The sequence below is a fragment of the Candoia aspera genome, chromosome 3 (assembly GCF_035149785.1).
Source record: "Candoia aspera isolate rCanAsp1 chromosome 3, rCanAsp1.hap2, whole genome shotgun sequence".
NCBI lineage: Eukaryota > Metazoa > Chordata > Lepidosauria > Squamata > Boidae > Candoia > Candoia aspera.
Genome location: NC_086155.1, coordinates 87,485,975 through 87,511,741, shown reverse-complemented (window position 1 = coordinate 87,511,741; position 25,767 = coordinate 87,485,975). Strand labels below are relative to the sequence as shown.

The window sequence follows — 25,767 nt, the reverse complement described above, 5'->3', positions numbered from 1 at the left end:
TTGTTGTACAAACTCAGGCTTCTTCTGTCAACTTTCAGTGTCAGAGTTTTAGGGATTTCTTTTACTGGATGGTTTAATAAAAGAGAGCTATCCAAGTTGGTCCTTTGCCAGTTTTAACGGTGGGAAAAAAGAAGCATACTTTTGTGTTTTACCTATTCTCTCCTTCAATCACTGTTCTCACTTTAGAGTTGAAGTAAGGACCAGAAGCTTTTATGTCCCTCAATTCTCAAATGAGCTTTGGGCTATTCCATATCATAGCCTTTCCCAACTTGGTGCCTTCCAGATGCACTGAACCAACTCCCAAAACTGCTTGCCAACCCAGCCACAGAGGATGAAGTCAGACACTTCTGGAAGGTTTGAAAATGAAGAAGGCAGCCATCCCTTTATCAAAATAATTAGAGAACTCTCCCCTTTGAAATCCCGCATGCCCATAGTATTCAGTCAAAACACTTTGAGCAATGGAGCTGGAAGGAAGAAGAAAGTTTGGAGACATTGGGAAGGAGAGGAAAGATATGAGGGAAGAGGGTTCAGATGTGTCCTTCTACTGTGCATCTCCTTGGAATAAAGCTTCTGTCACTTTCTGGGAACATGTGAATAATGCACAATCCATCTAATCCTCTGGACTTTCTTAACCTGGTATTTTCAGTATACTCCCATCACCCACTGCCAGCCAACATATCTGTCTGAGGAAAGCTTTTGCCCTCATATATGCAAAAGCAAAGGAAAAAGCTGCCCATGTGGACTTTGCAGTGATGGTTCCACCTCCTACCTTGCCTTCTTTTCTGAGAAGTGTTTTTTTTTAAGGAACATATGCTGTTGTTGAGATAAGTCCCTAAGCTTCCTGTACAAAGGAAGCACATAAATATTTCCCTTATTTTACTCATTAGGGTATTGGGTTAAAAAGAGTCATGAATGAAGATACAGTTTAGGCTGTTTAAACTGTATTTATCTGTAAGATTAAATCACACATACATAAACCCAGAAACCAGATATGACTTGCAACAAATGCAAATATGGAGTGTTTTAGTTATGAGAGCATATTTCCCCAAATGTTTTTTGAAACTTCAGTAAACTTTGGGCTTTCCTCCAAACCTGTGCTATTTGCTTCTTGTGCATAGCAAGTGCCTTTCTGGCAATACAAGGATCCAAATTTAGAGAAATGTGTTTACTATTAATATTAAGAGAAAAAGTTGCCATGAATGGCGCATCCCTGCCAGTCTCCCAAAGCCTTTGTACTGATTGGCTAAAATACAGTTGGTAGATTCCATTTGCTTCTTCGTGAATGATGGGTTAGAGTACAGCCTTCTAATCTAATTTTTTTCTTTGTTCTTCAATTGAAGTTTCTCTGGCATGGGTGTCAGGACTCCATAGGTTCCTGATTATGTCTTTGCTCCAGTCACCACCAACACAAGAATTATATCATTACTTGATTTCTTCATCTAAGAAAAATACAGTTTGTTGAAGATAGTTTAAACAAAAAAACATACCCCATTGTCATCCCCATTGGTAAAAAGGTAATCCTTTGGCTGGAACTTACCAAATGGAAGAGCTTAAAGAAATCTGTATTTGCATATAAGGAATCTTCAACCTTTTGCAATTTCTCCTGGGAAAGGGCACACATTGCACCATGCACAGCTTGAAAGCCACTTGGACTCCGGAAGATAATAAAGCGATTCAGCAAAGTCTGGCTGCAAGCTATATCTTTCAAAGTCAAGTCTGGGACGCCAAAGGCAAACTGTAGACAAAACATAAATTGTAGCCACCCATCATTTTATTATCTAAAAATGCCTCTGGAAGTCTCTGCGGGGCCTAGAGGCATTGTTGGAAATGCATGTTATGTTAGAGGCCAATGTTTTGTTTTGCAACATGCTAGCTTCCTTTTTTTTTTTAAATTTAACAATATATTTAAAAATACATAAAAAGAGAGCTTGGAAAGATCAGTTAGAAGAGGACAGAAAGGAGCAGAAAACACCAGGTAGGTTACAGAAGGCATGGTTTAATGGGTTCAGGGGTCCAGGCACATATAAATCTGCTGGCAAGATCCTGGATATTCTTAAGCAACAATGTGCCTTGAAGAACAGATGGGCACACCTCAATCCACCACATGGATCAATCAACTCCTCCAAACCATCGCATTTCTCGGCTTTTCATCACAATACTTACTTTCAGCCGGAGACCAGGCCAAGGCAATATTCAAACAAAGAGTTTTGGATGTTAATGCCCAAACAGACATTGAGTCACTTGCACACAATAGGTCATTGAAATGGCTGGCCAAGAATAAACTGTCCTTTCAAATAGAAAAATACCTGACAATGGGTCTGACGCAATACCATAGGATAGCTCTTACTAGAGCAAGATTTGAGCAACTACATTCTATGGTCAAATGCGGACGATTCCACCAAGTGCCTTACCTTGAGCGGACTTGTGTTTGTGGATCACCCTGTAATGATTGCCTATCCTGATATACTCAGACTCACAAGCAGATACTTAATGATATCTGATTTATTGGAAGACATTGCACATGTCCTATTTAACTGCCAACTATATGCCCCAGCAAGGGCTCAGTACCTTCAGACACTAATTGACAGAACCACATACTGGGATCGTAACAAAAGACTATGTTACTTCCTCCAGGGCACAAATACGTATGTGATTAATAGAACTGTTAAGTTTATAGCTAGGGCTGTACAACTGAGAACGCAATTTATAGAACGCATTGGGGTGGCATGTAAAGGTGATGAATTCATTTAAATTCACATTGTTTCTGTATTTTATTACCTGTTTTATTACATCGTGCATTTTTATCTTACAATTTTATCTCCATTTTACCCTACTGTATTTTATCGTATTTTATCGCACCATAGTATATTTTAGTTAATTTTATTGTATTTTAGTTGTTTTATGGCATCATATTTTATATTTTATATCTTATAGTGGCTGATGCCCAACTTTCTGATATGGTCATTTGACTAATCAATAAAGTTGCTTACTTACTTACTTACTTAAGCAACAGCCTTGGCTGAAGTCAGACATTACTCCAGTGTTGGACTGCTTTCAGAGGAAGGTTTTTATATACCAACTTCTACAGCCTCCATCCAGTATCATTAAGAATTAAGCATTGAACCAGGAACTATTCAGAAATACAGGTTTCCTGCCAAATAGTTCTATTTCTCCCAAGAAGACTTTATTGCAACTGAGCACTCCTGCATCCCTAAGTCTTCTGGCTCTGAATCTCCACATAGCTGTCTTCTTAAGGGCTTGATGGAATCTCAACTTCTGTGTGTGCCCTGATATAAACTAGGGCTACAAATCTGGACTGCAAAAATCCAGATGACCACTAGATGCTATCACCTAAAGCGGGGTTTCTCAGCTAGGGTTCTGTGCAACCCTCGGGTTCCGCGAGAGGTTACTAGGGGTTCCCTGGGAGATCACGACTTATTTAAAAATTTATTTCAAATTCAGGCAACTTCACATTAAAGAGGTAAGTTTCATCCTTTATTTTTAGTTTAAGAACACTGTTAATGCATATATACAGGCCTATGCATGAAATAATATAATAATTTTGTAACTTCTGACTTATATTTGAGCCTGAATTTGCAGAGGTTCCGCGAGGCCTGAAAAAATATTTCAAGGGTTCCTCCAGGGTGAAAAAGTTGAGAAAGGCTGACTTAGAAGTTGCTTTTTAGCAATCATCTGGATTTTTGCAGCCTAGCTCTGGTAATCCTAGTACTGACAATTACTCTGATAACACCTCCCCAGTGGCCCAGGGTTAGCTGGTTCTTGTGGCTTTGCTCTGTCATCAAAAGGCTGTCCCAAGAAGGCCCTTGATAATGCAAAATAAGGCACATCCAGCCTTTGAAGATTGCTAATGGGAGAGGAAGAAATAGATCCCTGGGATGTTGGACAGCTTCCAGCAGTTTATTTTGCATGGCAATTTAGAAGGAGGCTACCCGACAAGCAAAAGTTCCAGCTGCTACCAGTTCTGGGCTGTAAAAACACAAATAACCACTAGATGGCAGCAAAGAATTAGAGCTTTATAAATCTATTTGCTGCCACCTAGTGTAATCCAGATTTTCAACACCAATATCCTTAAAGGTGTGCAATTATTCTCAATTTCCTACAAGCTTCTACGGCAGGAAAAATGGATATTTGATTAGAAAGGAACACCAATGGAATCCGAAAGCCAGGGTGATATGGTGGTAGAGACAATTCCTGGAATATATTTTCTGATATACCTTAGAATATCTTTTTCTCATCATCTTGGTGTAAATAACACTTCACTGGCAATTCATTGTTGTTGGTTGACCCAGATTCACCTCCCTATGTGGGAACAGTTGGTGAAACCATCATGCAATTTAAGTCAGTGTGAGAAATGGAATCTGGCCCAATGTTCATTTTGAATCTTATCAGAAATAAAGATTGTACACTTTGCCACATTTCTGCAAGAATATAGAATATGTGGCAGAATAATACTGGCCAGAGAACTTAACATCCCAATATTCTCACCTTTTGATAAATAAATAAAGTTTCAAATCCTTGTCAGTGGAAATAGATGCTTGAAAGAATGCAACTAATGCCAGTTCAGTTACCACCAGAAGCTAGAATAGTACCTGTGTAGCTGCCACCGTTGTCTTGTGGGCAAATGTCTTATATTACTATCAAGAAACGAATTTGTAACCAGGGCAGATCTTGTTACTACTTGGATGGGAGACAACCTGGAAATCCCAGGGCAGTAGACTAAACTAGGATGTCCAAGAAACATCCCGGAAGAAAGGAGTCGCAATCCATATTGCTGCCAAGAAGATACTGGTGTTTATACGGGTGTGCCCAAGCAGTTACTAGAATTAAGCTCATCTGGAGAGTCTTTCTGTTTTATGATTTCTAGATGTTCTGGTACCTTTCAAAATATTTTGTGTTATAACAGTGGGAGCAAAAGCATCAATCTAAATACTAAGATGGATGTTCTTCGTGGAACCAGGGGCAATAGAGGATTTAATATTAAAACACAGCAGTGAAACAGGACATCAGTACTGATTTGCTGAAAGAGATCACTAGTTTTTAAAATGTCATTTCTACATAGAACTTTAATTGAAATCCCAATTCCAGAATGTTCTTGTAGAGCGAAGGAGTAGAAGAACATTAAACTTCCCATCTAGTTTTCTGTGTAGCCCAGCCTTTCCTATGAGTCAGAAACAGCCCCGTTATCTGTCTTGTAACCTGAAAGCAGCAGTTAAGAAATAAATTCCAGTAATTTTATCAGCGGGCCATTGTTCAGCAAGCACTTTTGAGAGGAGAAACAAAATATTTTCTCAGTTAGTTGGCCTCCAGATTAGGTTTAGCTTTTATGTGTGAGTGTGTGTCATTTCCTGCGCTCCCAGGGTGCTTACGAGGTCAGTTCTTCAGCTGCGTGCAGTTCTTTACAGAAAACTGAAACATTTGTAAACAGTATTTCTGGGACCGTCCATTCTTTTTCATAGTTTCCTTAGAATGACATTGGAAGAGGAAACAGGATATATAATTAGCCGCAGCAAAGAAGCATCAGAACATCCCATGACAATGGCAAGGTCTGTTCTGTGTAGTAGCCGTGCACTTTGGATTAACTGACCGCAACAGGATACTACAGTACTTTTTAAGCAGAAAGAGGTTTGCAAAGCATACACGTTCCCAGATGGAATCTCAGCATATGCCAGGCAGTTGAAGAAATAATCAGTAAATCAAACACATTTGACACTTCAGAATGCATATGGAGGAATACCCTCTCTTTTGACACCCAGTGCAGAACAGAAAGCCAGGAATCACAGGGAAAGTTGTTTTTCAGCCACATCCTAATACGAGCACCATCTACTCCCATCAGAATTGGCCCAACCAGTGAGATCTACCAGAAAGAAACGGCTGCAAATCCTGGGTTTTTTTCCTTCTGAGGTTTGGGGGACTAAGGCAAGACAGTGCTGCTTCTCTGTAGCACTGTCAATGTTGTCGAACAGCCTCCCCATGAAGATCACACTGGTTCCTCTTTGTCGGTCTTTCAGAAGCTCTTGAAGACTAAAGTAGTTAGTCCTCTGATATAAATGTTGCTAACTTTATTTTTTATTTATTTTATTTGTAGCTTACATTGAATCTTTTTTATTTTTATTGGTTTTGTATTTGTTTTATTCCCACTGTGGATGTTTTAACCTATAGCTGTTCTTTGTAAGCTGCTGAGAGTCTTTTTTGATTGCGGCAGCACAGAAATATGTTTAATATATAAAATAAATATTTCCCATGGGAACCTATTCCACATGTACCCTTGACCTCTTGAGCAGACTGCTACACAATGCATCAGTCGTTTTCTTGATTGCCTGTGTCTGAATTAGCAATATGGATTAAGGCATAGGCAAAGTGGTTCCCATCCAGATGTTTAAAGCTACAATTCCCATTGCAGTTTATGCAGGCACAGCTTGCTCCCTAAGCAAGTACAGGCTACAGTTGTGAGAGTGTCAATCCAAAATATCAGGGGGACATTGCCTATCCTGATCTATAATCTGTATTAATAGCAATATGGGATTTTATTCTAACAACTGCTGATGAAGGCTTCTCTTTCCTCACTTCCCTATTTAGATTCTGAAAGCAGCTTGGTGCAGAGTTGAGAAATATCACAGCACTTAAAGATAACTGAGATGAAGTTCTTTATAAAATGGAGATTGGTTTTCAGTGAAACTCTCTTGTATACATCACTATTTCAAAGATTTTCAATATTTATTTAAGGATGATCAGTGGGGCTTCATCAGTGGGGCTCCATTGGGTCTCTTTTTCAAGGTGACTTAGCCATGTACCTCTTGCATTATTTTTTAGAATGAGAAATCAAATTTTATCTAGTGGACCAGCTAGGCTGGTATAAGTTGCTACTAACTTTCATGTTACACAGGATATGTTTTTTCTCTCCTGCACAAATAAAAGAGCTGCTAGGGAGTTTCCTACAGCACCAGTCAGAATCTAATCAGCTGAACAGTCCAACAAAAGTCACAGAAACCATCTACAAGCGGGGAAAAAACTAACAGAGTGAAAAGCAAGCTCATTAATTCCATCTCCTGCTGGCCACAAATAACCACACACATTTCCCACATCTGAGCATTATATAACTAAAAAAGAGAAAGAAAAATATATAAAGAAGAATTGTGCCATTCAGCCAGTGTTTTTCTCTTCCCCTCAGTAAGAAAGGCTTTAGTTCCACAGATCTGATTCAGCAGACCTCAAATTATTGGCACCACATTCCTTTCACAGCTCCCCAGCCACAGAAGAGCCAATGCCTGAGTCACACACAAGTCATCTATGAGGGGAAGATGGGCTCAGAATAACCAGGGGCTGCAATTCTCCACTAAAAGAATTAAAAAGAAGAAAACAAACAGCTATTGTTTGGTGTGAATTCAAGACAGGAGATCTGTCTTTCAAGGGTCCAATCAATTCACCTGAGACAATGTCCCAGCAATGCCCTTTCACCTCTGCCCTGCTGACATGAAGAGCAGCGATTGTGAATTTTAGCATTTCTCTTACTGAAAGATTTGGGACCCATTCAGGGCCAGATCAAGGCATTTTACCGCTTGAGTCTAAAGACATGATAGTGCCTCCTTTCCCATTCAACTGTCCATCTGGTCAGCTCCTCCATCATACCCAAGGCCAACAAACTGGTTTATTAGAACTTTCAACACACGCACAACTTTGTTCTCCAAGAGAAAGGAATGGTCCAGGAAGGATGAGGGATACCATGATGTAATAGTTTGTGGGAATGACTTGGGGGGAAAGGAGCAAGAGCCACAGCCAGGGCAATGGTCATATAAAAGGCAGCTTAGTCTATAGCAGGAATGTGGGCATGGCAAACATCTCAGAAGGGACCCTCCCTTGTTTCTTGGGCTGTAAAGGTGATGGGGGAGAAATGTACTTTCAGACCCTTAATGTAACTTTACAATAAAGTAGAATTATTTCATCTGGGCATGCTTCCTGTCTGGATGACCTTGCAAGACTGACACAAACCTGGTCTGAAAAAATCCAGATGACCATTAGATGGCAGAAATTAGTGTTTTCTGTATCTTTTTTTTTTCTTGCCACCCTACCATGATACCTCTCAGAATGGACACTCAATAGGCAGTCAGTAGTTCGAGTGCTTCTGCCTCAGTGCTTCTACACTCTGTTTAAGGAATGGTCTACTTCTGGTTTCATTCACAGTTGTGTTGAAAAAGAGCAGCACACCAGAAATTTTTGTGGAAAATGTTTCCACAAAACAAAACAGAAACATTAAACTTCCAGTAGGGTTTATGCATCTGTAAAAGCAAACTCCACAGAACCCCCTTACTCATGGGGAAAAATGGACAGAAACCCCTGTTTCATTACTTTGCCTTCCATCACCTTCATCCATTAAAGAAAACAAATAAAAAGGGCTGGGAGTAGAAATCATCCCTGGTCCAATCAAAACATCACTAAGGACTGGCCACAAATCTGACTGAAGCAGGTTTCAAAACATCTTATCTTTGATTATGATTGTGTTATATTTGTTCTGAATAACTCATAGCAAAGATGTGGCTAAAACAATTTCTCTCTGTTTTCCTCACTTAAAGCAGGTTGGATTCAATTAATTAAAAAAGAGCCAGTTTGGTCTAGTGGTTAAGGCACCAGGCTAGAAAACAGGAGACTGGGAGTTCTAGTCCTGTCTTAGGCACAAAGCCAGCTGGGTGGCCTTGGGCCATTCACTCTCTCTCAGCCCAACTCACGGCACATGGTTGTTGTTGTGGGGAAAAGAGGGGGAGGAAGGAGTAATAGGTATGTTTGCTGCCTTGAGTTATTTATTAAAAAATAATTATTTTTATCCTGCCTTAAACTCAATAAACAAACTGTTGCCTAACATTGTTTTCTATTATTATGCTTTAACTACTATACATTACCACAAGTACTCTTGGATACAGGCAGCAGAAAAAGGCTATAAATATCTGAACCCACACAATACAAAAGCTTGCTGTACTGCAGAATTTCATCAACTCACTTGTTCAGTTCGTACTATGGCATTAGTTAGGTGGTAAACCACAGTATCAGGAAGGTCTACATCTTCAAGCAGAAACTTAGTTAGATTCTCCCCATCTTTTAAGATATTGTGGATTCGTATGCCTCTTCCTAAGACAGAAATGATAAGAAATCTGTTAGGAGTTGGTGCAGCAAAATATTTTTTAAGCAAACCACAAAGGTGGTTAAGTCACACAAATTCAGTGACTATTGTTGATCCTCAGCCCATTCCTACCTTTATGGAAGATGAAGTTAATGTTACTGGCCTACCACACAGGATTGTGGATTGTTCCGAGGAATGTGAAACAGTGTATAGGAAGATCTTTCAACTCTATTTTAAAAACACTATATAAATACAAAAAAGTAATTCAACCAGGAGGAGGAGGAGGCTTGATAGGTGGACAGAAGCCTAAACATCTGGCTGACTGTGTGACCAAACATAATAATTTGTTAGATGCATATACCATCCTTTCTCCAGGACCAAAAAAAGAGGCTGATTTGGAGATCTCCATTTTGTCCCCCAAACAACAACCTTATGAAGTAGATTGGACTGAGAGAGTGCTTGCCTCAGGTTACACAGGGATCATTGAGGTCATAATACAACACCTTAATCACTATTCCACAGGGGTTAGCTGCGAAGGAGGCCTTATATAGACCTTCCTCATCCTCTTCCTCTGGTGCTTTCAAGTCAGTCTTGCCTTCTGGCACATGACTGGACTAATCCTGCAGTTTTCTTGGCAAGATTTCAGAAGTGGTTTGCCCTTGCCTCCTTCCTAGGGCTGAGAAAAAGTGACTGGCCCAAGGTCACCCAGCTGGCTTTGTGTCTAAGTCAGGACTAGAACTCACGGTCTCCCAGTTTCTGACCTGGTGCTTTAACCATTACACCAAACTGTCTCTAAATTAGTGCATAAGGATGAGGAATTAGCCTTTTCAAAATTGATGTCTCCAGATGCATGAGGACCACTATCCCAAAAATTCCAAGTTGTACTTCTGGAAGACACAGTTCAACATAGCTGGAAGACACCAGACTGAGGAATGCTAGGTGAACGATCTGATTTAGGAAGTTAACTCTTTTCACAGCCAGTAGCAGTAGCTCTAGGAACATATAGAATAACATATGAAGATTATTACATGCTATTAATGTGCAATAAATCCCTTTTGCTGACTTTGTGGGCTACTTAAGAAAGAGATGAAAGGCAAAAGGTAGAATGAATTTAGTAATGGAACATTCCAGAAGTTTGGGAAACACTCTTCAAAAAGAATTGCCTTCATTTAAGAGCAAGCAGCATTGAAGACTTCAAAACAGCATCTGAATGTGAAATGACAGTGGTATTGCACATTACACAAGAGGCTTGGCATTTGGAACACACTTATTTATTTTTCTGCATGCTGAAAAGAGTTGGCATGCTCAAAAGATGCAGACCCAGGATTTCAAAGGATGACCAAAAAGTTCTAAAGGCCTGGTGCTGTGAACTTCAAAGCTCAAGTGTTCTGTTGTTAGTGGTTACTGGGCTAGTGTGGGTATGTTTTCAGCCACTTAAGAATAAATAGTTTTGGAATCTCTTTCTCCAGTTTATTTGCTCAAAGAGAGATGCAGTCACTTTAGATGCTGCCTTGTAGGGAGTCCTGAGCCCTTCCAATTAGTTTCTCATGACCAAAGCTGGATTAATCATTATGCTAAATAAAGTAGATCTCTCATTAATCAAATGGAAGCACCTGCTGTGGCTTAATTATTTGAAGTTTCCCTATGTTTGCTCCTTCAATAACTTTCCACAGTTCAAAACAGTGCACTGCTTAACCATTGGGGAAAAAGAAGCGTCTTAAACTCCAATAGAAGGCAATGATTGATAAGTATCCATTCATTTTCATCATTTGCCAGTGGCAATGCTAAATGGTAGCTATCTTAAATTAAATACCATGGACCAAGCAATTCATATTCATATAAGGATATATTCCAGGATCTCTCCATGATTTAAACAGAAATTAAGGGGAGCACCACTCAACTCTAAAGCCAAGCTTAGTTCTTTAGCTTTTTTGCTTTTGATTCCCTTTATCCCTTAACCTAGAATAGATAGGGGTTGTAGGCAGCATCACAGAGGGAGAGGTTTGATTTTTAGCAGGCCAAACATAATTTTATCTCCATGCATTTTTAAACATCTTAGAGAACCCATGGGATGTTTGTATTTTGGAGAAATTTAAAGTTTTTTTTTTCTTTTAATGTAGATCCATTTACTTTTTTGCCTGCAGTTAACCTGCCCAGTGTGATTTTGTTTCTCAAGAGAGTTTCCCTCTCCTGTTTAATCCTCTGGTATTTAAGGGAGGAAGAGGGGAGAACAGAATTGACAGTTACCTTTAAACTGTTCAGGGTTTGTCCTCATTGTTTCCATAAACTGGGTCATGGTACGTAGTTCTTCCCAGAATTTACCCAAGTCTCTTTCATGGATTTCAAGCCATAGCTCTTGAGCATCTTGATATACCCTTGCTAAACTGAAATGGACAATGGTAGAGAAATAAAGGTTGCTTAATGTTGTTCATCATGACTATCTTGTGGAGATCAGCCTTCCTCAGTCTGCAGGGCATTGGGAGAATATGACTAAGCAGGTAAAATTGGTTTCCTTTTGATATTTGCTTTGGGGAACTATTCAGGTAATTTTCTATAGATTTTCATCAATTTCCACAGCTGAGTGACTACATAATTATAGGGTCATTCCAGAACATGCTGCAGCAAAAGCCCTATGTTTCTATGAGTTTGAAGAGGATTTTAAATGTTAAATAAATGAAGAGAGGTTCCCCCAACAGCTACCTTGTACAATCAATAAATCAAACCATCCTAAGGCCTGATGTGAGAAGGCTGAATATTGCCAGATTTTACTTGTAGCTATTCTTTATATGTCACCATGAACCTGCTAAATATTCACATTTATTTAGGCAACTATGCCTAAACTATGGCAAAGTTGGTTTGTTTTTAATCCCTGGAAGCTAGCCATCATTAGCTTTAGCTTAGCCAAGGCAATATATTGTTGCCTAAAGCAAAAGACAAGATGGTACTTCCCACTATTTAGGGCAGCAGTTTTGCTGTCCTAAAATCTGGCACACGTACATACCTCTTTCACTCTGCCAACTATCCTTGTTCTGTCCCCCCACCCCACCCCCAAACGACTGTCTGACATAGACATCCCCTCTATTCAACAGCTAGACCTAGCTTTGGTGCTTTTGTTAATAGGGATGAAAGGGAGATGAACAGAAGTTTTGGTAGGAAGGGAGTGGATAGAACAGTTTCATTATAAATGGTTTTAAAAAATACAAAAAAAAAATTAACACATGGAGATGGATAAAATGGAACTCCTAAAGTTGGGAAATCAATGAACAAAGAAATAATATTGGAGAAATGCTTATGTGGATGAAGGGCAGATCTTACATGGATGCCAAACTTCCATCTGGAAAAGTAAGAATTAAAAGTAAAATGCATGCAAGGTCTATCTTTGCCTTTTTTCGCTAACTTTTGTGTATCACAACATTGGGTTATGGCATATAATATTTAAAATATCAAAGTCTACCACATATGAATCTTTCCTCCTCCCTAAAACACAAGATGGTCCTTTACTTACATGGAATTATTATAGTTGGAGATGACACCTGGAGATTCTCCATGGGTAGGGCTTTTGAAACAAGGATTGTTCATGTTACAGAAGATGCCCTGTAACCATGGCAGAGTTCCTGCAGAAGGCATTGCCTTATTTGGAAAGTGACCTTGATATAAGAAACAAACAAATGAAATGAAACATTAGCAATGATTATTAAAGTCACTTGCAGTGGAAACATTATACCAAGAACTGGATATATTCCTTATTATTTTTGCTTTGGGGGGATAAGATATAAAAATATTTAATTTGACTTAAGCATTAAATATTCATGGTTTAACATTTGAGTTATGAGAAGGTTGAACTTCAGAAGTTAAACCTGTAACATCAGAAATGTGTGCAAAATTGCTTCCATAAATTCAGATGGGTAGAAAAGATTCAGCTTTTAGACAGACCGGAGTTACTGATGATAATGATGTTGTGCTGTGGGGAAAGTACTGTTGTATACATAAACACCACATGAATATTAATTTTCAAAATAACAGTATATTATGCAAAAAATTCTATCATGGCCCATTATATAAACAACTAAACAATAAGGAGTGATGCTTGAGGATTAGAGTTGTCCTTTCAATTTTTCCTTCTGTATGTATCTTTTTGAGAGCTAGTTTGATATACAGTAGTGGTTAAGGCACTGGGTTAGAAACTGGGAGATGGTGAGTTCTAGTCCCACCTTAGGCATGAAGCCAGCTGGGTAACCTTGGGCCAGTCCCTCTCTCTCAGCTCTAGGAAGGAGGCAATGGCAAGCCACTTCTGAAAAACTTTGCCAAGAAAAATGCAGGGACTAGTCCAGGCAGTCGCCAGCTGTCAACGAAGACTTGAAGGCACAAAAAGAAAACTCTCTTTTTAGATTGCAGACTTAATGGCAGGGACTGACTTTTCATTAAAATAAATAAAATTTTTAAATCCAGATTAAATCTCCTCTTTTTTTAACATTTTTCCCAGAAAAAAAAATTAGCATGAAATGTATTTACTTTTTCAAAAAAATTGTTCATTTGTATGTGGAAAATAATTCTTACCAATAAAAAGCAAAGAAATATGGCAATAAGAATAACTTAAATGGATAGGAAGCAGCGGGTATTAAAAGAGCAGAACAATTAATTCAAATTAATTAAATTATAGTATCTCTAGCAAAATACATGTAAGCCATTTTCGTTTAAAGCCCAGATCAAGTTATCTAATGGCCAGAGTACACACTACTGGATTTTCTGGTACAGTAGTCCATTTGTTATTGAGGCTCAACCTCCATATTATAGAAAGATTGTGGCTACATCAACCTTTGCTTCCCAATTCCATATAGGGAAATTCTACCCAAGGATTTGGTATTAGTTTGAATGGAGATTGCATTCTCTCACTGAATTCTCACACCACTGTACAATCGGTGTTCGGTAGCAGAGCTGATTTATTTCCAGCTCAGCTACAGTGCAATCCAGAGGGAAAAGTGTTCTTTGGTTTTGCAACAGTGAAGTGCTGCAGAATGTCAGCTTCCACAGTGTCCAGAATTCTTTTTTGTTTATTAAATTAGTATAGTCGCCCACTTCATGGAAGTGACTCTTGCTTGTGTATAATAAAACAATCAGGTAAAACAAATACAAAACAACAATATATTACAACTATTAAAACACTTTAAAAACTATTTAAACACAGATATAAATAGAACTGCAGGAGAATGAACCAGCACCTACACAGAGTGTAGCCACCTCACGGGCTCCCTATTGCCCTGGGATCTCCAAGCCTGTTGGAAGAACCAGATTTTGAGGGATTTCCTAAATGCCAATAGGATCGGGGCTAATCTCACCTCAGGGGGAAAGATGTTCCAGAGGGCAGGTGCTACAGCAGAAAAGGCCTGCCTCCTAGGACCCATCAAATGGAACTCTTTAGCAGACGGGACCCATAACTTGCCCTTTCTGCCAGACATGTTTCATCCACCGCCCAGTTCCCAAGCTTCAGCTAATTTGGCCTTCTGCTCACTGGCCCTTAAAAAGGGAAAGGTGCTTTGATGACTTGATTGTTCCCAGTAACAGGTCTGATGCTTTTGCACATGACCAGGCAAACGCAGGTTACCCTGCAGATTCCATTTATGCAATCAGGATTGATCGGGGCTGTTTGGAGTTTTGTCTGTTTCCCTCTTCTCTTAAAGGAGGACCTTTCAGGACAATATTTCTTACTACCCATCCACCAATACCCCAGGGAACCTTCAACATCCTGTGCATACCTAGTGGCTATCTACCATGTTGGAGCTGCAAAAAATAGAGGATGCCTCTAGATGGCAGCAAAAAGATATTTTGACTCTTTGTTGTACTCTAGTGGTCATTCAGAGCTTTGCAGTTCAGCTATGATAATCCTAGTTTGTAAACCCTAGTGTGGACGATATCATTCACTCTTCTCCACTCCAACTGATGCAGCCATGCAGCCATGGTTACTCATATTGAGAAGCGTCTGTTTGATGCAAAAATGCTGATATACTTTCATTTCACCATCACTGCTGAGCAAGTGGTTTTATTTCTTGTATTTTTCTACTACCATATCTTAGAGAGCTTGAGGGTACATACATGAAGATACACTATCATTTTTATTTATTTTATTAGATTTATATCCAGAGCTGAAGGGGATGTATATAGTACTTCTTCCTCCAGTTTTTCCTCAGAACAACAACTATGTGAGGTAAACTGGGCTGGGAGAGAGTAACTGTCCCGAAGTTATTCCATGAGCTTTGGTGGCTGAGGGTGGACTAGAACCCAGGTCTCCCTTGCACTGGGTCTCAATTATTTATCATAACAAACCTGTGAGGAAGGCGGGTCTTAACTGCACAGAAGAATAGCAGCCTAATGTCTTTCCAGCCATTTCTTTATAACCGCTATCTTTTTCTTCAGTGTATACTGGAAACACAAAGGCGGGTTGCAATGTGTATACATAGAATGGAGGGCTGGGGTGGGTAGGATGATTTTTGGGGTTTCCAAAACATACAGCAGCTGGGAGGGCCACTTCTGGAGCAATATAGTTTTTGCACTCCTGTTTATCAGCTGAATAGAGAATGCAGGTTGAGACTCCTAGTTTTCTCTATCCCTTCAAGCTGACTTGTGAAGAATTGAGGAGCAAACCATGGCATGGCCATGCCAAGAGTGGAAATAAAATACAACCTAAATTGGGATTATCATTACGTTAGCATCTTCATGAATCCCCAAAGCAGCAACAAGTTAAGCAGGGAAATGCTTTCTGGATGATGTCACCTCCTATACTTTTTCCATCTGGGGAGTCAAAGGCTGGGCGGCCCTTGATTCCCTCCCCCCCGCCACCGAATTTACAATTTGGGATTGAGAATGGCAGAAGCATTGGTCTTCTACTTCCTTCTTAGCTGAATGTCTGCTTTCTTTTCACCAATAAAGTGGGACCTAACTTTCTGTGGATACCCAGCTGCTTTTGATTTAATTTAAACTTCACTGAGGAGGACCCTATCCTCCCTTTTTTTTTAAAAAAAAGTTGTCGATAACACTCTTACATTCATGTTGGTGATAGACGGGGCTAACTTTCCTCAGCCATGCTAAGACAAGAAATAAAGAAATGGGCCACAGAAGTTCAACCAGCAGACGAAGCTGAAAAAGAAAACAATTAGATGCATTAACTCCATACAGAGTTCAAAAAATGGCACTCACCCCATCTAACAGGGTTAACAGACATCCAACAAAAGGAGGACATGTCCATCTTTTTTCCTCATGTCCTCCATCCAGCAGGTATAGCCTAAAACTCAAATATTGTCTGACTTTTTGAGTGTCTTGATTTGTTTTTTATTTTGGATTGTTTTCCCAACAGTAGTCATTCAAACTTTCATGTACTGTATTATGACCTTGTAAATTGTCTGCTTCTTTCTTCCCCTTGTCCATCAACAGATTTGACAGCCTAGATTTACATTATCTAATTCATTTCCTGATTACAGCAATCAGCTTCAATCCAGCCCCTTCAAATCTATGATCACTAGAGTCTGTAGATCACTTGACTCATCGTAAGTTTCTATGATGAAATTTGAAAAGTACATTGTTATCAATTCTATATTATTGCTAGAATATGTTCTTGAAAATAAAAATTTGTTGGAAAAATATTGCAATTGAAAAACCAGTCCCACTGATGCTGGAAAAAGTAATTTCAGATACATGGAGGCCTAATACAGTTTTTTTATGGTTTTTTGCTGTAATTTTTGTCACGGATGCCAAGAAAGTCAATAGTTTGTTGTCCTCCTTTCCTCCCCATTTGTCCTCCTTTCTAATTGTCTGTGTCCTCCTGTGCCTGTTCAGATATCTAGTAACCCTAATCTAACATGATCAAAAGGGATGCAAGCAGACTACATGAACCTGTTTGGTCTTTCCCAAGATGTTCTTCTCAGATATGTTGGGCTGCATGATCCTCAGATGGTCCACAATGAACTCTGAGGCAGTCAGCAAGGACAGATAGATATCTAATTAATCAGTTAATATCAAACCACAAACTAACCCTTGGGCTTCTGAGGCCATTACAAGCTTTTCAGAACTGATTCATTACACAGAGATTCTCATCAAAAAGCCTCTGACAGATGTACAGAACACTCTGCAAAAAATTAGGGTTTATAGTTCTCTGAGGAGCCCCAATAATTTTTCCATCTCAGCAGTTGACCTCTTTTGAAACGTGAGTGTCTTTTGAAAGATCACTTAACCATTTTTTGTTTTTAAAAAAGGACTAACACCCAGTTTGATTTAAACTGGGAACAAGAGCTAGATTCTGTCTCAAAAGAGTATATTACAGGTTTTCTGCTGCTTCTGCCAAGGAGTTTTGTGTGGCCAGACTTTGTGCTGGTTTTGTCTATGGATTAAATGAGATGGCATGTTTATTGCACAAATGGAAGGTTATCCTTTTTTTTTTTTTTTAACTTATGAATAGTATATAACTGGGAAGCCCAAATGTCATCTGGACCATAGGAGGTGGAAAGACAGACTTGTAATTCATTCTCTGTGCCGATATTATGATACTGTAAAAAGAAACCATGTTTCTGAAGCTGCTTTTGCTTTTCAAAGCTTTCCACTAATGCCAAAAAGAGTGTTTCTTAAATTGCAGTTTTGGAAAGAATATGTCTCTAATACACTGCTTGACTTTTCAGTGCTGAAGTTCTACACACACTTAGCAAAAATTATTTCCAGATAAACATGTGTAGGACCAGGTCAGGCATTTGGGGCATTTACTCTCCAGTAAACATGAAGCTGAAGACAGTGGCAATAAACATGCCCAGGACTGGACTATTCACATTTGTCTCCTTCAGCGTTCTGTGTTCCAGAGCTGAAAATAACCATCTCATACTTTAAAAAAGTTTTGCCCTTGATTTTCAGAGTAGGGTGGTTTGTTAGATTTGATTAAAGAAAACCTAAGAAAGAACAGTAACGTTGGCCTTGGACTTTAATTTTCCCCACCCAACTCTTGGAAAAGCTTCAGGATGTTTGGACTCTGGGACGGAGGTGGAGATATGTGTAGATTGATCGAAAGGGTGGAGATGCTACAGGATAATAAACAAAGGAGCAGAGTTTTCAGCTTGCTGCTGTTCAGAATCAGTTTCTTCTCTTCTGGTTTCTCAGCTCTTACAACTTAAGTGTCATACTACAAATTCCATAGCTCAGAACAGCTTCAGTGCTGGTTAAAGGTACTGAACGGACCAGTCATATCTATGCCAAGAAAATATAATAACTAGTGAATTAATTGCTTAACTGGGTCTGATCCAGAGGCTGAGAACCTTTCAGGACCAAAAAAAAAAATAGGGGGGGGGGGGAGTATTTTGATGAAACAAAACCTCAAGGCCAGGAATTCAAAATGTTCTTTTGGAAAGGAGGGGCAGAGGGCGATGCCAGCAGTTTGAGGATTGCTAGAGATGTTGAGGGAAAGTGCTGCTTACATTCTTTGATATGGGCTGAGGCCTATCAAAGATTTTGGTTAATCTGAGTTTTTCCTAAATCTACCCCTCTTTTTAAAAACTTAAAGCAAGGATCAAATGGGCTGTAAATGAGCTTAGAGCAGCAGTGATGGTGTAGGGCAGAGAAAAAAACTAAACATGCTTAAACTGAAGCCGTGACCTTACTCCCATAACGCATCTGTAGATCTCCAAGACCTGTTTAAACACTTGAATGTGCTTTATTGAATTGAGCCATAGTTTCATCTACTCCGGCACTGTTGATTTGGTTCAGATACTGTTTTAAGCCAGGTTTATTTAACTGAGTTTTGTTGAATGAACCACAGTTGTCTGATGCTAAGCCAGAATCACACATTACATTTTAGTTCAATATGCTGATGTGATTTTACTTTTTGAACTGGGCTTCCCTTGCAGTGTGAAGTATGCTGTGGATAGGATAGATACAGTACTGTGGGCATATGTAGATGATGTGCTAACCCACTCTAGAAGGTTGATTGGATATGAACATTGTCATTGTATGCTCTAATCTAGTTTAACCAAGTTTTATGGTTTCTATAAAGCTAAGTGTGCCATCAAAACCCAAAGCACCTGCCACTTTCACCTAGCATTAAATTAAATCCTATGCTTCAAATTCCATTGAGGGTTAACTGGACATGGTGGCTGTTCGGGGTTTAAATTACATACTTAACTTTTTTTTCCCCATTTGCAGTTTAAACCAACACGACACTGCTCTAATATTCCCACCATATTCACTTTTAGGAATACGATCCTGGCTTTATATAGTTGCTAGCCAGACTTTAATCATTTTCTATCATCACTTTGTATTCAAAATGAAACTGAGGAGGTTTCACTGTAGCAACAAGATGTGTACAATCTGCATTGCCTCATAGCCTCTTTTCAAAGCAAACAGGTGAGATGCTCTGCTTCTAGGTATTGCCTCAGGTATGGGTGTATCCAAAAGTGTAGTCCCACCCTCTTCCCTCTGGCTTGCATCTGTTGCCCTCATTTCTTTTCCAGGTAGGATTTGCCAGTTCCATCCCTCACTGCTTTGTGGTTTAAATCAAAAATACTATTTGGTTATTTAGCCCAAATGACATGAGTTTTGTCCCTTCTCCTGAACCATTTTTCTTTTACCTTCCCCACCCCCCAGTAAAAGTACTACAAGTAAACTACTATAATGCACTTCAGTGAGGTGATGAGATGTACAGTAGAGCTGAAAATATCCAGATAAGACCCTGTCAGTTTCAAGATAAGTTTAACTACCCAACTGGACCATTTACGTATTCACTCAAGTCCTATGGTTTAATCTATAGCCTTCAAATGGATCTGGTATGCATTGGACCAGAGACTCTTGCAGAACAAACTCCTGCTTTTTGAAGAACTGTAGCACCTGAAAATATTTAAATCTTTTGGACAGTTGCTTCCTGTAGGAAAAGTCCACTGGCTATTTTTATCTTCCAATCCTGCATTCTGTCAGAGTCAAATCTTATGTATAACAGGGCATCAAGAGGGGGTGAATCTCTCCAGAATTTTCCTCATTGATGCAGGAAGTCCAGTATATCCAGTCTTCTTCCTGGTGGAGGCCATCAGTAACAAAATAATTTGGTACAACTGAGCTATTCTAAATTATTCTAAACTTCAAATTAAAATATATGATCAAAATGAATTAATTACAAAAGCGCATCTCATTATATATTTTGAATTTGTGAAATATAACAGGTATTTTTATCTAACTCTGTTCCTCTTAAAGAAGTTGAAGCATGCATATGTGCTTTCCCTTTTGTAGGTATGCATTAAGTGCTTACTTTCTGCCGTTTTCGGAGTATCCAGTTTTTCCATAGAAGAAGTCTAACCTGTCTGAAGAAACTCATTCTTCCTAGGCAGTGGCAGCATCCCAAATTTTAAGACCAAAACTCTTTTGCTGTCTGGAGACCAGAAATCTGTTGCTGTTATCTTCTCACACAAACAGCTGAATCCTAAAAAGAAATGAATTTATTAGCAGGTGTTCCTATATGAGCATGAAACTGCTGAATTGAGATTTTTAAATGTGTTGTGTACCTCTATCTGAACCCAGACACAAATCAAACAACAGGCTACCAGAAGTGACTTACTCTTGATCTATATTCTTCCCCATGAATTAGCTATGCAAAATAGTTTATGCTATGTTTGGTGCAGGATTTTTTTCTTCTGCCAGATGACCCACCTGCACCTCAGATGGATCACCTTCAACTTCTGATTACTTCAGACTGATATGCTTGGTGGGAGCAGCAGATTGCAGGATAATCAACTGGTTAATAGGTTAACCTCCTTTATGTTACAGATAGCTTTCAGAATGCATTAGCGTAATGAATTCATAATACATTTCATCTCACCTTGTGGGGATGACTATGGCCAGTTAACCATATCTGCTTCACCTGTTGTCAAGGTGCAAGATGCTGATGTGCACTTCAAGTGCTTCTGCTTTCTTGGTCTCTTTGGGGTCTTTAAAGATAAACTGGACTGTTTAACATTTGAGATTGTGGCCCTTCAAATGTTATTGACCTGCAACTTCTTGACCACTGAGGTACATAAAGGTTGGAGTCCAACAAAATCCAGAAGGCAAAAGATTCTCCTTCCCTAAAATATAGGGTATATTCAATCAGGGGACTATCCTGTGTAAAGTAGGATATACAACCACCTTATAACTTATCCTGAGTGTGTCTCAGGAGACTGCACATATCTCCTAGTTGGTGTAATATAGGCATCCAGGCAACAATACATTTATTTTCTAGGTAACCTCTAAAGATCCCAGCTTACATAGAATAATGTCGCATGTTCAAAGTAAAACTTGGCTTTGGTTGCACTTATCACATACTAACCAAAATATGGCAAAAGTGATTGGTGGTGTCTTGCTGATACTTGGAAATGATGCATGTGCCATGGGTATGACTGATTACTTAATTTACGTTCTATCTATTTTATTAGGAAGTGTTTTGTGAAAGCCTCGACTGACCAGAGTCTCCTTTTCGGGAGAGATGGGTAGCGATAGAAATTTGAAAAATAAATAAATAAATAAATGATGGGCAGCAAAAAGTCACAGACTATGGGCCCATGGTGACAACCGTTATATATTCATGGAAGATTGTGACTTCCATGTAAGAGGAATAAATACTAAAGAGCATGAAGGAATAGCTTAGGTTGGCTTGGCAGAAGAAGGGAAGGGAAGGGAAGGGAAGGGAGAAGTGTTTATGAACAAAGAGAAAGGGGAACAATTAACAGATCTGAATGAAGATGGTCTTGTGGAGTTAATGCAAAAGTTTAATTAGGAGTGAAAAGGCTAAAATACAGTAAATTTCAGAAAATATGAATTGATCTTATCTAGGTTGTTGTGGGTATGTATGAAATAAGAATCCATAGGATGGTGACATTTGAATGTCATGCTCCAATGAATAGCAATACAGGAAGAATCAGAGCTTTGGGAATATATAGATGTATTTATGTACTAAAACTCATTCATTGCTAGCAATATTTTCTCCTCACTTTTTTAATCATAGCATTGCCATACAATGAAAGCATCATAATAATTAGGTAGCCTATATCCATCTGTATGAGAGACAGTTTGTTCTAGTGGTTAAGGCAACAGGCCAGAAACCAGGAGACTGTGAGTTCTAGTCCCACTTTAGGCATGAAAGCCACTGGCTGACCTTGGGCAAGTCACTTTCTCTCAGCCCTTTGGAAGGAGGCAATGGCAAACCACTTCTGAAATCTTGCCAAGAAAACTGTAGGGACTCGTCTAGGCAGTCCCCGAGGATTGGTCACTATTAAAAGGCAAAAAAATTAAAAAATTAAAATGTCAGTCTGTAGGGTTTGTTATTTTTTTAGATTATTTTCCCTGAAATTTCAGAAGACAAAGTGTAGATTGGACTATGGAAGAATATATTTTCTTCCTGAACATCCTCCTAAGGACTGCATATCCAATGAAGAATAAATGCCACTTCTGAAATGTAGATATAAACAAATTACAATATAATTCCTGCATGATCCTCCACATGACCAGTCCATAACAAATTCCACTGAGTGAAATGGCACTTACTTCTAGATAAGTGCATATAGGATTGCAATCTTATAGGCTACAATTTTATATAGACTTACCTAAGAGTAATGTCCCTTGTATTCTATGCAGTTCTAAATTATTATACATAGGAGTGCATTGTTAGTAACTCAGAAATAAAGATTATTTTAGAAAGCCTCTTTTATGACAGGCTGTACTGACATCTGACTTGTGGATTAGATTTTGTATAATCTTCTCTAATTAAATTATAAATCCCATTTGAAGATATGGGAACTGACTTGTTGCTATTCTTAACTACTGCTGGCTATGTCTGTGACCTACTTCTGCTTTGGGTAGGATTTCTAAGCTCAGCAGGCCATGGATCTTTTTAATTATCAAAAATGTAAACAAAACAAAACAAAAACAAATGGGCACCATTTAAATTCCAGATATTGGCTAATTATACGATGGTAGACATCTTGGGATTTTAAGGAAGCTAACTATACTTTTGAAAGGGCATAAAACATTATTTTCTGATAAATTCTGTTTTAATTTTATTTATCTGTGCAAACTTCCAAAATACTTACTGTAGCTATCACAATCCAACATGAGCTATATCTAAATAGGAGCAGTTTGTAATGCTGGTTTTTAGACACTCAGCCTGAACTAAATCTACCCGACTTCCTGCAATATACAGTACAGGGTTTTCAGGACATATTTTCCCCATTACTGAATGGGTGGATAGGCTGTATTCAGATGTCATTTTCTCCATTCCATGGACCAGAAATGGCCCTGTTCATGCCTTCTCTCTCCTGCTTATATGTTTGCTTTATTACAACACTTTAGATTTATCAAAATCATAGTGTCTACCATATTGTAGCAGGCAGATTGTGGTGAGAAACGAAACTTCCAGATTATGGCAAACTCAGATCACGCTGTGAATGACAATTCTGATTAGGCTTGTTCAATCCAGTTTGCCACCTGAATAGCAAAGTGTGTTTCAATCAAACCAGTAACAAATCATTAAGATGAGGGAAGGAAAGGAGGGAGGAGGAGGAATGCATGAGCAAAAGGCTTCTTGCTGATGCTCCAAACCAGTCAGTGATGGGATTTGTTCCCCCTTAGTGTATATGTTAACCTCTTAGCTACTATTTTGAAAGGTTATGCGGACTATGATTTGGCTAAAACAGTGGTGTAGGGGATGGAAGCGGCTTATCAAATTCATTCCTTCATGCCATCTCTGTCTCTTAGCCAGTATGCTACAGATAACAGGAATAACCTGGGCTTAAAAAGCTGTACTATTTGCACTGTTTCATCCATCCCAACCTGTCTTTCAGGTGTTAAAGGTGCCATTCAACAGGGAAAAAGGGCACAGGTTGGGAAAGGGGGGGGGGGTTCACACTGCATAAAAATATTGTTGCAGTATGTTCTAGAATTAGTTATGGTTGGGTTTCACTAGCAGTTCTCTCAGTGGTTAAAAAAATGCAAAGGGTTGTTCAATGTCTCTCTCACAAAAGAGATACTAATTCTTGAGGCCCTAGATTTTTCCTGCAGAAGAAAGTTCTGTATCAGATTGGACAGCTGAAGCAACACCAACAACATAGGAGGCATTTATGAACTGGAACGTAGGAGTCAACTTGTTTTCATGACCAAAGGGCACTGTTTGTTGATAGATGGCTATCCTTAAGATATAGCTAACCAGACAGATATGCCTGAGGAGATGTATACATTAAGTATATGCATTTACTTTTCATTTAGGAGAATGGCATACACTTTTAAGTGACCAACCACCATGATTAGCACACTTAGTTAAAGGTGTCTCAATGGATAAAGTGTATTGGCCCAGGCCATCCATGATTTTAAGACTGATATGAGAAACTTTACCAAGATTTAAGTAAGGAAAAAGGCCTACTGGAGGTAAAAAGAATATTGGGAATTATTCTTTGCATTGTTCATTTGATATATTTTGCCAGAAATAAATGTGTATTTGTGGAATTTCTAAGCATTCCATAAGCTAGGTAGGAATCTGTCTTAAAGGACTGGTGAGGAACACACAAATAAGATCAAAGATGAGACGGTGAAGACAATTCTTTTATTCCCAGAATACTTTCCCAAAATCAAAAATTCTGTTGACCAATTCCTCTATAGAGATTCTATGACTATTAAATACAGCTGTCACAAATGATATGTTGCATTTTGCATTAACTAGCTACACTTGTCTATACAAGCATCATTTTACTTGGTTGCCAAATTAAATCTTATGAATTGGTTGAAAAGTTGTACCTTGCATTTATGGTGATTATGTAATGTAAAATACAATGGTCTTGTTTTTATATAAATCACTGTAATTTAAGTAGAGATATCTTCTATTTCACTACAGTATTACCTAGAGGCTTATAAGACCTTACATTTGTACTCCAACATACTCCATCTGATACTTACCACATTACAAAACTAGCAGTATTCCCACACTAAGGGTTTTTAAAAAGAGCAAAGATTGCATCATTTAAGAATAACACCAGAAAATATCTTCAGCTTACCTTGTTTGTAATGGTATCTACCACAAAAACATTGCCTTGCTATGAGAACTGACAGAGTTTCTGAAAGGAAGTCCAATATGACCGCAGTGGAATGCCTTATCTCAGGAACAGTGAACACTTACCAAATAATACAGCTCAGTTGTAAGGAGATTTTTTTTTTAATCCCTCCAATTTGATGTGGGGCAGCTTTGTTTTCAGAATGTAAGCGCCATTGCATGAAGGGAAATATGCAGCATATAATAGTCCTTTGCAAGAAATTTTATCAACTGACATTTATCAAATGTCTGAAACTTTCAGGGCTGTGGTTTCAGAGTCCTATAAATCATAGCAAAATCAAACAGGCATTACAAGTAATTAGGTTAGGAAATTAAGGAAGCCACTGTTTTGCCAAATCCATGGGAGTACTTGATGTTGCAGTTTAAGTATATTGAATATATTTAAATAATGTACAAATGTTAGTGTGTATTTAGATGGAATGTAATTACCATGCCAATCTGTCCAGCTGTGTTTATCATGTCAGTAGTACTGTACTGGGCACAGTATTTAAATACAAATACAAATATGCACCCTCATTATTGCAGCAATCTTGTGACAAAATTTAAATGG

General features: G+C 38.7%; 1 protein-coding gene across 1 annotated transcript in view; it reads right to left on the bottom strand.

The window, feature by feature from the left end:
* The window catches only part of ABCA4 (ATP binding cassette subfamily A member 4), a 111,884-nt gene extending 91,422 nt beyond the window's left edge, over positions 1 to 20,462 (bottom strand). Inside the window, exons 1-6 of the mRNA XM_063298291.1 lie at positions 20,397 to 20,462; positions 16,168 to 16,261; positions 12,636 to 12,777; positions 11,378 to 11,514; positions 9,011 to 9,138; positions 1,538 to 1,735 (exon numbers count right to left, since the gene is read on the bottom strand). Coding sequence (XP_063154361.1) covers positions 1,538 to 1,735; positions 9,011 to 9,138; positions 11,378 to 11,514; positions 12,636 to 12,777; positions 16,168 to 16,261; positions 20,397 to 20,462 — 765 coding nt within the window. The remainder of the gene's footprint in view (positions 1 to 1,537; positions 1,736 to 9,010; positions 9,139 to 11,377; positions 11,515 to 12,635; positions 12,778 to 16,167; positions 16,262 to 20,396) is intronic.
* Positions 20,463 to 25,767: the final 5,305 nt, after the last annotated feature.